General features: G+C 44.4%; 1 protein-coding gene across 1 annotated transcript in view; it reads right to left on the bottom strand.

Annotated features, from left to right (window-relative positions):
- SYNJ2BP (synaptojanin 2 binding protein) overlaps positions 1-13,221 on the bottom strand; it is a 47,185-nt gene extending 33,964 nt beyond the window's left edge. Inside the window, exon 1 of the mRNA XM_066277640.1 lies at positions 13,059-13,221. Coding sequence (XP_066133737.1) covers positions 13,059-13,122 — 64 coding nt within the window. The 5' untranslated portion in view covers positions 13,123-13,221. The remainder of the gene's footprint in view (positions 1-13,058) is intronic.
- Between the last annotated feature and the right edge of the window lie 738 nt (positions 13,222-13,959).

The raw sequence follows: 13,959 nt of genomic DNA, 5'->3' as shown, positions 1-13,959 counted from the left end.
CCCTTTCCCCCTTCCCTCCTTCCCTCCTTCCCTCCTTCCCTCCTTCCCTCCTTCCTTCCTTCCTTCCTTCCTTCCTTCCTTCCTTCCTTCCTTCCTTCCTTCCTTCCTTCCTTCCTTCCTTCCTCCCTCCCTCCCTCCCTCCCTCCCTCCCTCCCTTCCTTCCTTCCCTCCCCTTCCTTCCTTTCCCTCCCTCCCTCCCTCCCTCCCTCCCTCCCTCCCTCCCTCCCTCCCTCCCTCCCTCCCTCCCTCCCTCCTTCCTTCCTCCCTCCCTCCCTCCCTCCCTCTCTCTCTCTCTCTCTCTTTCTTCTTTGTATTTTTCCAAAGTAAGAAGCGAGGGGGAAGCAGACAGACAGACTCCCGCATGCTCTCGACTGGGACCCACCCGGCATGCCCACCAGGGGGCGAAGCTCGGTCCCTCTGGGGCGTTGCTCTGCTGCAATTGGAGCCATTCTAGCACCTGAGGCAGAGGCCACAGAGCCATCCTCAGCGCCCGGGCAAACTCTGCTCCAATGGAGTCGTGGCTGCGGGAGAGGAAGAGAGAGACAGAGAGGAAAGGGGGAGGGGTGGAGAAGCAGATGGGCCCTTTTCCTGTGTGCCCTGGCTGGGAATCGAACCCGGGACTCCCACACATCGGGCCTATGCTCTACGGCTGAGCCAACTGGCCAGGGCCAAATTTCTTTTTCTTTTTAATTTTACTTTTAGGTGAGAGGAGGGGAGATAGTAAGGCAGACCCGTACATGCACTCCAACTGGGATCCACCTGGCAACCCTGCCATCTGGGGCAGATGCTCAAGTACCGAGCCATCTTTAGTGCCTGTGGCTGACTCACTTGGACCAACCAAGCTATCCTAGCACCAGGGCCACGTTTGAACCAACTGATCCACTGGCTGTAGGAGAGGAAGAGGGAGAGAAGGGAGAGAAGGGGGAGAAGGGAGAGAAGGGGGAGAAGGGGGAGAAGGGGAGAGAAACAGATGGTTGCTTCTCCTGTGTGCCCTGACCGGTAATTGAACCTGGGACATCCACACACTAGGCTGCTGCTCTATTCATGGAGCCACCAGCCAGGACTGATAAATTTCAAGACAGAATTGAATGAGAAACCAGCAAATATTACTCTTGGTCTTATTGGGCTACCATAACAAAAATACCACAGACTGGATTGTTAAACAACAAAAATTCTGTTCTGGTAGATTGGGAAGCCCAAGATCCAAGTACCAGGCAAGGTAAGTTTCACTCTCAGGCCTCTTCTCTTGATTTGTAGGAGGCCACCATCTTGCTGTGTGTTCACATGATTTCTTGGTGCATATGGGTCTCTTCCTATAAGGACAGTGATTCTATAGGATCAGGGCCTCACTCTTACAACTTCAATGAAGCCCAATTACTTTTGTAAAGGCACTATCTCCAAATACTGTCACAATAGGGATTAGGGCTTAAACATATGAATTTGGGAAGACAATAAGAAATCCCTACACAATAAAAAAAATCCCTAAATGTTTAGAAAACAACCTATTAAAGATAAAATTATAAGGGAAAACAGAAATGGTTTTAGTTAAAAGACAACAAAACCATAATATATTAAAAACTGTGGGATGCAGCTGAAGGAACATTTAGAGAAAAATTTATAGTTTTAAATTCTCACGATAGAAAAGAAATAAGAAAGCAAAATAAATCAATTATCTAAATTTCTATCGGAAGAAATTAGAAGAGTAAATTAACCACAAAGGGAGTAGAAGGTAGGAAATAGTAAAATAAGCACAGAATCAATAAATAGAAAAAAAGTTAATGGAGCAGAAAGATGGTTCTTTAAAAGGATTAATAAAGTTGAAGTACTGCTAGCAAGACTAATCTAAAAAAATAGAATTTACAAATGACCAACATCAGAAATACAAAATGAATTTTCACTAGAATGGCTAAAATAAAGATGCTTCATTATAATTCCCTGTTTAATTATTCTTTACTCTATTTCAACAATTAGTTTCAATTAAGCTATAAATAGCCATGCACAGGTAGATGTTTGTTCATTTTTTAATTTTTGTACTCCTCTGCCCATAGAGTACCTAGTAGGTAGACAAACCTTAATTGGTGTCAAGTGACTGTTAATGCCATATGAAATAACATGTAGGCCAGGAATTCTAACATTTCTATTTCTGCAGAAATCTAGCAAGGTTAAAAAAGTCTGTGAGCCTCAATGAGCAGCCTTTTTAATAGTCAAAAAAAGGTAAAGAAGAGGAAGCCCAATGTCCTTAAAACTCTTATGATACAGGTTACTGTACCTTTCCTAAATGACCCAACTCTTGCCCCACTAAGATCTATCCTACACAACAGCAGTAATGATAGGCACTATTTAAGCCCCATAAATTAAGTGAATTACCTTTTGGTAAAATGCTTAAAACACTGCCTAGTACAGAGTCAACACTATAAAAGTATTTATAAGACAAAACAAAAACCATTTAATTTTTCCAACCCTGTGAGTGGGTTCTATTAATACTCTCATCTTTTAGCTTAAAAAAAAATTAACACATAGAGAAGTGATGTAACTTGCCCAAGGTCACAGAGCTAATAATTCAGGCCTTCTGTCTCTTAATTACTATGCTCTGCTGCTCACTGCAATTATATTAAAATCCAGTTCTACTTTGTATCCATAGTGCCTAGCATAGAAACTTACCTTGTTGTCCTTGCTTAATAAAGATGTGTAGACTAAAAGAATGATTTGAGTAAATTCAAATGAATGAATCCAGAGATGAAATGAGTAGGCATTTGTTGACCTAAAAAGTATTGTATATTATTCCCTGGAGACCCAAAGATGAAAGATGTCCCTTGTCATTTTGGTACCTTTCCCAAAAGACAGTAACAAATGTGCATTGACAAATAGAAAGTGGAAAACTCTGACCCTGGCCAGTTGGCTCAATTGCCTGAGAGCATTGCCCCAAAACAATGTTGTGGGTTCAAACCCGGGTCAGTGCACACATAGGAAGCAACCAATGAATGCATGACTGAGTGGACCAACAAATGAATGCTTCCCTTCCCCCTTCCCCCTTTCCCTCCCTCTCTCAGTCTCTCTAAAAATAAAGGATTAAGCCCTGGCCAGATAGCTCAGCTGGTTAAGTATCCCCCAGGAGCTCAGCGGTTGCTGGTTCGATTCCCTGGTCAGGGCACATGCAGGAGCAGCTCCATGTTTCTGCCTCTCTCTCCCTGCTTTCCACTCTCTGAGAGAGAGAGAGAGAGAGAGAGAGAGAGAGAGAGAGAGAGAGGAAAAATCTTTCACCTTAAAGAAACAGAAAGATGGTGCAACAGTAAAAAATGTATTATAGCCATGGCCAATCCCTTCCCAATCCAGTGCAACTGATGGGGCTAACAAAGAATGATCTATCAAAGCTGTTTCAGGCAGTACCTGCCAGGATGTACATCAGAGCTCCTTCTTCTCCCAGACTTCTCTTTCAAATATCTGGTAGGCATTCTTACTCTCATTCCAGAAGCCCTTGTTCAAGCACAAAGGAAAGGCCTGGCCTCTACTATAATACGTCTACATTTGCTCCCTCGCTTTTGAAACGTTTCAATCTCTTTATTTTTGCCTATTACAATCTGAACCCTCTCTATTGTCCTCTTTTCTTTCTTTAAATTCTTTTTAAAATTTTTATTTCTTGATTTTAGAGAGAGAGGAAGGGAAAGACAAAAACACTGATCTATTCCTGTATGTGCCCTGGCCAGAGACTGAACCCATAACATTAGCATTATCAGGAAGATGCTCCAACCAACCAAACTATCTGGCCAGGGGTCCACCGCCCTCTTTTCACTTTCTCTTACTTTATCTCTTCTCGCCCAACATATGGCAAACTGGACAATGTATACTTATTGCATGAATATACTTCACTTTTGTACAAGGGGAGAATGACATTATCGAATTTGTTTCTAAATTCATAAAGGCATTTAATATTTTCTTGTCTTTTGCCTGAAATGGCTGACTCTGACTCGTCAAGGAACACAGCAGATCTGATGAAGATCCATAGCCTTTCATCAGCTACTTCTTGAAGGTGCTTAAACGGATGCCTATCATAAATATCCTCCTACTGAACTGCAATGTTCTTAAAAACAGGAATCATTAAAACCATTTTTATTCTAGTATCCATGATTTCTAACCATAATGTAGTAAACATGACTCATAATGTACGGTAAGTATGATTTTCCTCATATTAATATATAGTAACGAGCTACTTTGCTGATTAGTCACATGACTTTAGAAATGTTTCTAAAGTTGAGCATCTATCAGTTTACCTTTCTACTTCTTCAAAGTAATTCCTAGATATTTAACACTTTTTAATCATTCTTAAAGATTATCTTGAAAAAACATCTTAAGGTGGACCCTTGAAGCCCTCTTTAGAGACTTGTACCATATACTGTTCTATGTGGTTTCCCATCTGTTCTATCTCCCGGTTACTGGTATCTTAGTTTCCTATCCATTCTAACACATTATATCCAAACTCCTTCTTTCAGTTTAAATTGTATTTACTGGAGAACCCTGTTTATGACTGGTTCAATCTCCTTACCAATGTGCCCAGTCATTTTTTTTTTTTTTTTTTTTGTATTTTTCTGAAGCTGGAAACGAGGAGAGACAGTCAGACAGACTCCCACACGCGCCCGACCGGGATCCACCCGGCACGCCCACCAGGGGCAACGCTCTGCCCACCAGGGGGCGATGCTCTGCCCCTCCGGGGCTTCGCTCTGTTGCGACCCGAGCCACTCTAGCACCTGGGGCAAAGGCCAAGGAGCCATCCCCAGCGCCCGGGCCATCTTTGCACCAATGGAGCCTCGGCTGCGGGAGGGGAAGAGAGAGAGAGAGAGGCAGGAGAGGGGGTGGAGAAGCAGATGGGCGCTTCTCCTGTGTGCCCTGGCCGGGAATCGAACCCGGGACTTCTGCACGCCAGGCCGATGCTCTACCACTGAGCCAACCGGCCAGGGCGCCAGTCATTTCTTATACATTTGCTGACCACTTAGTGTCATGTACCAGGCATGAAGTTAGGAAACAAGGGATGAAATATACATCCTTTCAGCCTTGGCCAGTTGGCTCAGTGGTAGAGCACTGGCCCGGTGTGTGGGTTCGATTCCCGGCCAGGGCACACAGGAGAGGTGCCCATCTGCTTCTCCACCCTTCCTCCTCTTCTTTCTCTCTATCTCTCTCTTCCCCTCCCGCAGCCAAGATTCCACTGCAGAAAGTTGACCTGGGCGCTAAGGATGGCTCCATGGCCTCTGTCTCAGGCGCTAGAATAGCTCCGGTTGCAACAAAGCACTGCCCCAGATGAACAGAGCATCGCCCCCTAGTGGGCTTGCTGGGTGGATCCTGGCCAGGTGCATGCGGGAGTCTGTCTCTCTGCCTTCCTGCTTCTCACTTCAGAAAAATACCAAAATAAAACAACCAACCCAAAACCGAAATATACATCCTTTGAATCAGAAGAGCTCAGAGTAAAGTAGAGAGAGGAGGAGACATAAGTAAGTAACAAATATAAACAGTAAGATAGGGACATGCACAGAGTCCTGTGGTAACAAAAAAGCATAAAAATAAAACTTTTTTTTTTTAAATTAAGTGTGAGGTGGGGAAGCAGAGACAGACTCCCACATACTCCCTGACCAGGATCCACCCAGGAAGCCCCCCAACTGGGGGATGCTCTGCCCATCTGGGGCTACTGCTTCATTGCTCAGCAGCCAAGCTATTTCAGTGCCTGAGGCTCAAGGCCATGTAGCCATCCTCAGTGCTCAGGGCCAACTTTGCTCGAACCATTAGAGCCATGGCTGTGGGAGGGGATGATAGAGATAGAGTGGGGAGAGGTGGAGAAGCAGATAGTTGCTTCTCCTGTGTGCCCTGACCAGCAATTGAACCTGAAACTTCTACATGCCAGGCCAATGCTCTACCGCTGAGCCAACATGCCAGGGTAAAACTTTCTATGATGATTCAGAGACTCAATTTAAAAAAATGTTTTTTTTAGCAAGAAAGAGACAGATAGGGAGAGGGACAGGTAAGGACAGACAGGCAGGAAGGGAAGATGAGAAGCATCAATTCTTTGTTGTGGCTCCTTAGTTGTTCATTAATCACTTTCTCATACGTGCCTTGACTGGGGGGTTATAGTAGAGTGAGTGACCTCTTGCTCAAGCCAGCAATCTTGGGCTCAAGCCAGAGACCTTGGGCTTCAAGCCAGTGAGCATGGGGTCATGTCTATGATCCCCCGCTCAAGCTAGCAACCCTGCGCTCAAGCCAGGCAACCTTGGGGTTTCAAACCTGGGTCCTCTGCGTCCCAGTCCGACACTCTATCCACTGTGCCACCACCACCTGGTCAGGTGAGACTCGATTTTTAAGTCACACAGACCTGGATCCATTCTTAACTCTGCCACTCAAAGATTTATGCGAGGTGAGAGTCAAGGTTTTCTCATTTGTAAAATGGAATAACTATTTCATCTGTTCCTTGTTGGGAGCAGATGAGACAAAGTGCTTAGTGGAGCAATACATGATAGGTTCTCAATAAGAGGTGTATGGTATTCACAGAAAGAGGAATATTCAGCCTGGGTCAGGAAGGCTTCCTAGAGGCAGTGACTCTTGAATGGAGTCTTAACCAATAAATAGGAAGGGGAAGGAATCAATATGAAACCTTAAAAAAATGTTAAGTTTCCATAGTAGCACTGAGAACTTCTCATAATCCAGTTTTTACCTATCTTAGCAACTTTGTGATCCTTAACTCTCCTTCTAGCCAGGCTGGTTTACTCACTGAGTTCAGAATATGCTTAATGTATTTTCTTTTCTCTATTACTGCTTAGGCCATATGCTTCCCTGTTCCTCACTAGCCTAACGCCCATCCATAAAACCAACATAATTCTACCTTCTTGTAATTGATCAGTCTGGCCCTTATCGGTGCTCCATTCTTTGAACTTTTCCATCAGAGTCAGATGGACACACTCCCCTACATACTTCCTTTGCCCACCCTTTACATACATGCGGTCTTAATCCATCACCATCTGTATACCTCTGCACTGACATTTAACTTTTTACACGAGAATGTCATGTCTCCAGGAAAATGTAGTTTCTATGAGGGCTAGACTTCACACAATCAAGAGAAAATACAGCAAGGATATAGCATTTCAGTCTCCTATCTATTTGGTACATGAAGGAATAGATCAGAAAACTGTTAGCAACAGTCTCAGGGTTAAACACATGACAAAGCACATGACAGGTCTGTAGAGGCTTAAATGCTTGGACTTAATGAGGTTTCTTGTTTTTAGGTTCTCACCTTGACATGTCCTCAGCTCTATCAACAGCAACCTATAAAAACTTTCCACTGTGGACTGGGTCAGTCATTTAGGATGCCTCAAATCCTTCTGGGAATAAGGCATGAAATAACAAAATAAAGGTCAGGAGAAAGGCTGGCAGTCAGCTCCTGAGACATAGCTACTATACTGGGAAGCAGCACATGAAATAGTATCAACACACCTGGGTTCAATTCCTGGATCTTGAAGCTCACTGGCTTGAGAACTTGGGCAAAACTTACCTCTCTGAGAAACAATTTCCTCATCTAATAATGTGGATTAACCATTTACCACTCAGGGATGCTGTGAAAATTAAATGAGTTGATACATATATAATTTACCACAGTGCCAGGAAGAGAATACTTGCTTAATTATTATTAAAACCTTATACCAAGCCGTTTATCCTCTGCAACTCCTTCAAAGAGAATAAAAAGGAAAGATTTTTCTTCCTTCTTTAAAAATGTATCAGGAGCAACTTGCTGAAACCCTCTGAGGCCTCAGTTATAAACAAGTATATAGGGCTAAATCACAATAACTGCTTGTAAGAGCTCAGTCACAGAAGTTTCTGTAAGGAGTTAAGGCAGTACAGATAACTAGAAGCTTAGTTCACAAATCTTAATTTTTACTTTGTTTCCTAAAGAATACAGGGAGGCCTTCCTGTAGAAGCAGGGACTTTGTCTTGCAGATGGTTCCCAGAGGTGCTGCCAGACCCCAGCCTCTCTGGGGCAACATCAACGATGCCAGATAAATTGGTGCTAGTGTCAGAACATTCCATGGAGGCATCCTTGCAAGCTGGACTCCCACCTCTCACACACTAACTACCACATGACTAACTATGTGCTCTATAATGAATTATATATATAAAAAACTGGCCAGTAAGCCGAGACTGTTAAGGCAGTTTTTCAGACCTGAGTCCCCAGTCTTGTCAAGTTGCTGGCAATTTGAATTAAAGATGCACCTTTTTTTTTTTAAGTGAGAGGAGGGAAGATAAAGAGACAGACTTCTGCATGTGCCTCTACTGGGATCCAGCCAGCAACCCCACCTGAGACCAATGCTCCAATCAACCGAGCTACTTTTAGCACCTGAAGCTGACATGCTCAGAGCAACCAAGCTATCCTCAGCACTGTGAGTGATGATTGAACCAATCGTGCCACTGGCTGCAGGAGGAAAAAAGAAAGAGAAGGGGGAGGGGAGGAGGGAAGAGGGAGAGGGAGAAAAAGGGAGGGGGAGAAAGAGGAAGAGAAGGGGAGGATGAGAGAAAAAAGGAGGAGAAGAAAGGGGAGAGGGAGAGAAAATAGAGAGGGAGAGGAAGGGGGAGGGAGTGGGAGAGAAAGAAGGAGTGGAGAGGGAGAGGGAGATGGAGGGGAGAGAGAAATGGAGGGGAGAGGGAAGGAAGAGAGAAAGAGGGGAGAGGGAGCAGAGAGAGGAGAGTGAGAGGAGAGTGAGAGTGAGAGGGAGAGGGAGAGGGAGAGGGAGGGGAGAGGAAGATGGAGGGGAGGGGAGAAAGAGGGGAGAGGGAGAAGGAGAGGAGAGTGAGAGGGAGGGAAGAGGGAAGGAAGAGAGAAAGAGGGGAGAGGAGAGTGAGAGGAGAGGGAGAGTGAGAGGGAGAGGGAGAGGGAGAGTGAGAGGGAGAGGGAGATGGAGGGGAGGGGAGAGGGAGAAAGAGGGGAGAGGGAGCAGAGAGAGGAGAGTGAGAGGAGAGTGAGAGTGAGAGGGAGAGGGAGAGGGAGAGGGAGAGTGAGAGGGAGAGGGAGAGGGAGATGGAGGGGAGGGGAGATGGAGGGGAGGGGAGAGGGAGAAAGAGGGGAGAGGGAGCAGAGAGAGGAGAGTGAGAGGAGAGTGAGAGGAGAGTGAGAGGGAGATGGAGGGGAGAAGGAGAAGGAGAGGAGAGTGAGAGGGAGGGAAGAGGGAAGGAAGAGAGAAAGAGGGGAGAAGGAGCAGAGAGAGGAGAGTGAGAGGAGAGGGAGAGGGAGAGGGAGAGGGAGGGGAGAGGGAGAGGGAGAGGGAGAGGAAGGGGAGAGGGAAATGGAGGGGAGGGGAGAGGGAGGGGAGAGGGAGAAAGAGGGGAGAGGGAGCAGAGAGAGGAGAGTGAGAGGAGAGGGAGAGGGAGATGGAGGGGAAAGGGAGATGGAGGGGAGAGGGAGAAGGAGAGGAGAGTGAGAGGAGAGGGAGAAGAGAGGGAGGGGAGAGGGAGAGGAGAGGGGGGAGGTGAAGGGGGAGAGGAAGGGAGAGAAAAGCAGATGGTCCCTTTCCTTGTGTGCCCTGACCAGGAATCAAATTGAGGATGTCCATACGCTGGGCCTATGCCCAATGCACTGAACCAGCCAACAAGGGCCAAAAGACACTCTTATAACAACTCAGTCCTTGTCGCTCATAAACTGGTTAAAAGGGTGACTGGTAACACGAATCCCAATTTGTTCCAGTAATACAAGGAGTCTTAATCCTAATACCTAATGTATAGTAGAGTTATCTTTACGGCCAATCTCTAACTGTTGTAGTGAAAAAAAGCTATATTAGATTATTGTCATTATTCTAAAGAGTGAGTATTTCCAACATTAAGAATGCCCAATTTGAGCCTGGTCTGTGGTGGTGCAGTGGATAGAGAGTAGGACTGGAACGCAGATCACCCAGGTTCAAAACCCTGAGGTCACCGGCTTGAGTACAGGGTCGCTAGCTTGAGCCCAAAGGTCGCTGGTTTGAAGCCCAAGTTCATTGGCTTAAGCCCAGGGTCACTGGCTTGAGCAAGGGGTCACTTGCTCTGCTGTAGCCGCCCCCCTCAAGGCACATGAGAAAGTAATCAATAAACAACTAAGGTGCCGCAAGGAAGAATTGACGCTTCTCATCTCTCTCCCTGTCTGTCTGTCCCTATCTGTCCCTCTCTCTGACTCTCTCTCTGTCTCTGTCAAAAAGAGAGAAGAAACAAAGATCTCTATGGGACTACCAAAATCACTAGAAGTTCCTAGTGGTGATAACTGTTCCTGTTCTGTCTATCTTCATGATGACACAGTGAAGAAAAGCTGAGTGAAGACTGTGAGATTTCTTAGGAGTACCACATACTAGGTAACTAGCTCTGGGAGGTGATAAACAGAAACTTGCTATCTTTTCTTGTTAACTGAACCACCAAAACTTCAAATGAGTGTTTGAAGTTAAGTTCAATCCAAAATTTGTGGCTCTACTCTCTTATGTTTATCAACTTATATGAATAAAGTATGAACATGCTTAGGAAAATTCAAGTCTCCTGGTGAATAAATCCATTTATTTTGAATACATGCACATATAATACTGAAATTAAACCACTTTGGTGTATTACCTAGATATAATCAGTTCCTTTAAGTTTGTCCTAATTCCAAAAAGTCAGAAAAAAATGCTAACATTAGGAACTTTAAGTCTGTAAGAGCAACACGAAATTTCAGTGAATGGTGAGCTAAACATTAAGCAACACTGCTAGGCAAATACCAAAAAAGGATGAAGTGATACTATATGGAGCTCCAAAAATATTCAGTGACTGCAACATGCAAAATAATATGAGACTTCTGCTCTGCTCTAGTCAGGAGATCCTGGAAATACTGTTGGATGCCACGGCCAAAGGACTGTGTCAAAGTACGTTCAATTCCTAAGAGACGAGAATCAAATCTCAAACCATGTCACAAGAGAGCGAATGTGATAACTAGGAATATTTAGGCTACGGAAGGAAGACACAAAACAGGAGCAGAACAACTAGATGCCTTTAAATATTTGCAGGGCAATCAGGAAATGAATGACCACTGTTTTAATGGGCCTTAGGAGAAGAACAAGTACCAATGGATGAAAATCAGAAAAACTGATTTTGGTTTAATAATAATTTTCCACGTGAACTTCAAAAGTCAAAAAACATTAAAGATAAGAGGAGAAATTTATGTAAAATAAGAAAAGTGTACCTAAGGGACTTGGGCATAAGAGCCTTTGATAAAGTTTAGGAGTTCATATGGGACATGACACTAAACCATGCAGATTAGGAATGAATTATATTCTGATAAGTAAAGTCAACTTCCAATATTTTATAACAAGAAAGTAGGCAAAATATGAAGATTCTGAAAGCAATAGTTTATGGAGAATAACCTATGTGTGGTCAAGCTATTGCAAAATTCCAGGTGAGAAAAGATGGACTGTTCTAGGTTGTGGTGATGGGAATAGAAAGAAGTGGAAGGTTTACAGAAACATTTCAGAGATAGAGCTCATGGTACCTGATGATTTACAGGAGACTCTTGGAATAACAGTATCCAGTGGGATTCACTGTATTATTCTGGAGGTTCATCTATTAACAATAACAATAGTAATAGCAAATACTTATATAGTGCTTACCACGTGTCAGAAAATTTACTAAATGTTTTACACAGTTTAATTTCATTCTCATAATGCTACAAAATGTATTCTATTATCACGCACATTTTATGAAAGAGAAACTAAGGTTTACATAGACAACCGCTGGTCAGAGAATAAATATCAAAGTACTTGTAGGAAAAGTAGATACCAGGTTTGGATCTAATAATACCAAACCTAAAGCTCTGAATAGATACACTAGACAGGTGTAAAGAAAATGCAACAAAATTCAAGGCAGGCAGAATATAGTAATGGTAGCAAACCAGTGAGTGAAGAGCCATCAGGGGGAAGAGGACTGTAGGGCTACTGAAGGATTTGGTGGTATCAGAATCAGGGAATCACTATCCCTGTCAAAAAAAAAAAGAAAGTTGTTGGCACTGCAGAAGTATGATGCTCTTGCTTTAAAAAAAAAAAAAAAGAAAAATTGGCTCAGCGTTAGAGCGTCGGCCCGGTGTGTGGAAGTCCCAGGTTCGATTCCCAGCCAGGGCACACAGGAGAAGCGCCCATGTGCTTCTCCACCCTTCCCCCTCTCCTTTTTCTCTATCTCTGTCTCTCTCTTCCCCTCCCGCAGCCGAGGCTCCATTGGAACAAAGTTGGCCCTGGGCACTGAGGATGGCTCTGTGGCCTCTGCCTCAGGCGCTAGAATGGCTCTGGTTGCAACAGAACAGCACCCCAGATGGGTAGAGTGTAGCCCCCTGGTGGGCGTGCCGGGTGGGTCCCGGTCAGGCGCACGCGGGAGTCTGTCTGCCTCCCGCTTCTCACCTAGGAAAAATACAAAAAATAAAAAAAGGAAAAAACCCAAATAATAAAATACACTGAATCCAAACACCTAGAGATGAAACCAAGTAATTAACTGTTTTTGTTGTTGTTGTTGTTAAGCAAAACCCAAACACTCGGGAGTAATTTTGAGGCAGAACTCTTTCTGCTTTAAAATTCTAGTCGACACTAAATGAATTTCCCAGAAATAAAAGGGGGGAAGGAGGGCTATTAGCACCAAGAAAACGGCTGTGCATTTATGGTCTACCGTTTATGCTCCCAGTTTTATTAACAGTCTCATAGTAACAGGCACAGTCCAGGCAATGGAAGGGTGTGTTGTTCATGGGGTGCTGACTAAAAGGCAGGTTTCCCCAGGGTATTCTGGTACCACTAGCAGAAAGAAACCCGTCCTGACTATAATACATGTGGCAATTCAACTACAAAAAAAAAAAAAGTTGATAGATCCCTAGATCCATGTCTGGCTAACAATAGATGCCAATATATTTATTCATCTACGTGCTCAAAAACAATTGCAGGAAACCTCTAGGTTGAGGCCTGCCTGCTCCGAGGACAAAAGGATCCCGCTCAGCAGAAGAGGTGTCTGCTCCGCAAGTACACCTCAAGTGTCCTACTCCCAGAGATGACCTGCTCCGCACATACCTGAGGGTCCTCTGGTGAGATTAATCTCTTCCTCAGTCACTAAATAATCCACTCTTCCGTTCATGTTTTACTGCCTGTCTGGTTTCCACCTGGCCAACTAAGGCTCACGCAGGTGAAGGTGAATCAACCTCCCCGCGGCGCCCAAAACACACTTTCGGTTTCAGCAGCCCTTGGACCGGAAGCGGAAGCCGAGAGCGCTGGTGGCGCCGGGAATGCTGGGAATCGTGGTTCGCCTGCGGGCGCGCTGTGTAATCTAAATTGGTTCTTGCACCCTCATCGCCCAGTGGGAGGCGAGCGAGGAACGAGTGACTGTCGCGGCTGCGGGACGGAGGGATAGGAAAGATGAGAGGTGTAAGTGAATTCGTATTGTCGAGAAAAAATTAAAAATAGTATCTCCTGCCAGGAAATCTCCACAAATATTAAAAAATAAATAAAAAAAATAGAAAACTCTTTTATTCAGGAAGCTTAAAACCAGACTGGCGCGGTGTGTCAGGCAGCCCGCTAATGCGATTGCAAAGACAGAAGAACCCTTACTCTTTTCTGTAGCCACGCAGATATGTGTATTTTCATGTAAGAGGACCGTACAACAGCATTTGCTAAACATGCTTTGGTGAGTCACCCTTTGGGTTGTCATCTGTGTTAGTTAATTGCCATTGTCCAAAGTAAAAAAATAAAACTTTTCTCTGTGACAAGCAGGTACTCACAACTTGGAGCAAGGCGCCTCCATTACATACATACAAAAGGGACAGTGGAAGAATTCAGGATGACAAATTTCTCAAGGAAAATCCTTTAAGAAAAGGGAAGTGGGATATAGGTCTCTTCCTTTTAGTACCTGGAAAAATTCGATCTTTAAAAAAGAAAAATCCTAACAGTAACACCAGTGGATGAACTAGCTGTGGCT

The sequence above is a fragment of the Saccopteryx bilineata genome, chromosome 4, assembly GCF_036850765.1.
Source record: "Saccopteryx bilineata isolate mSacBil1 chromosome 4, mSacBil1_pri_phased_curated, whole genome shotgun sequence".
Lineage (NCBI taxonomy): Eukaryota > Metazoa > Chordata > Mammalia > Chiroptera > Emballonuridae > Saccopteryx > Saccopteryx bilineata.
The sequence above is the reverse complement of the archived record's forward strand: the minus strand, read 5'-3'. Positions and strand labels throughout refer to the sequence as shown.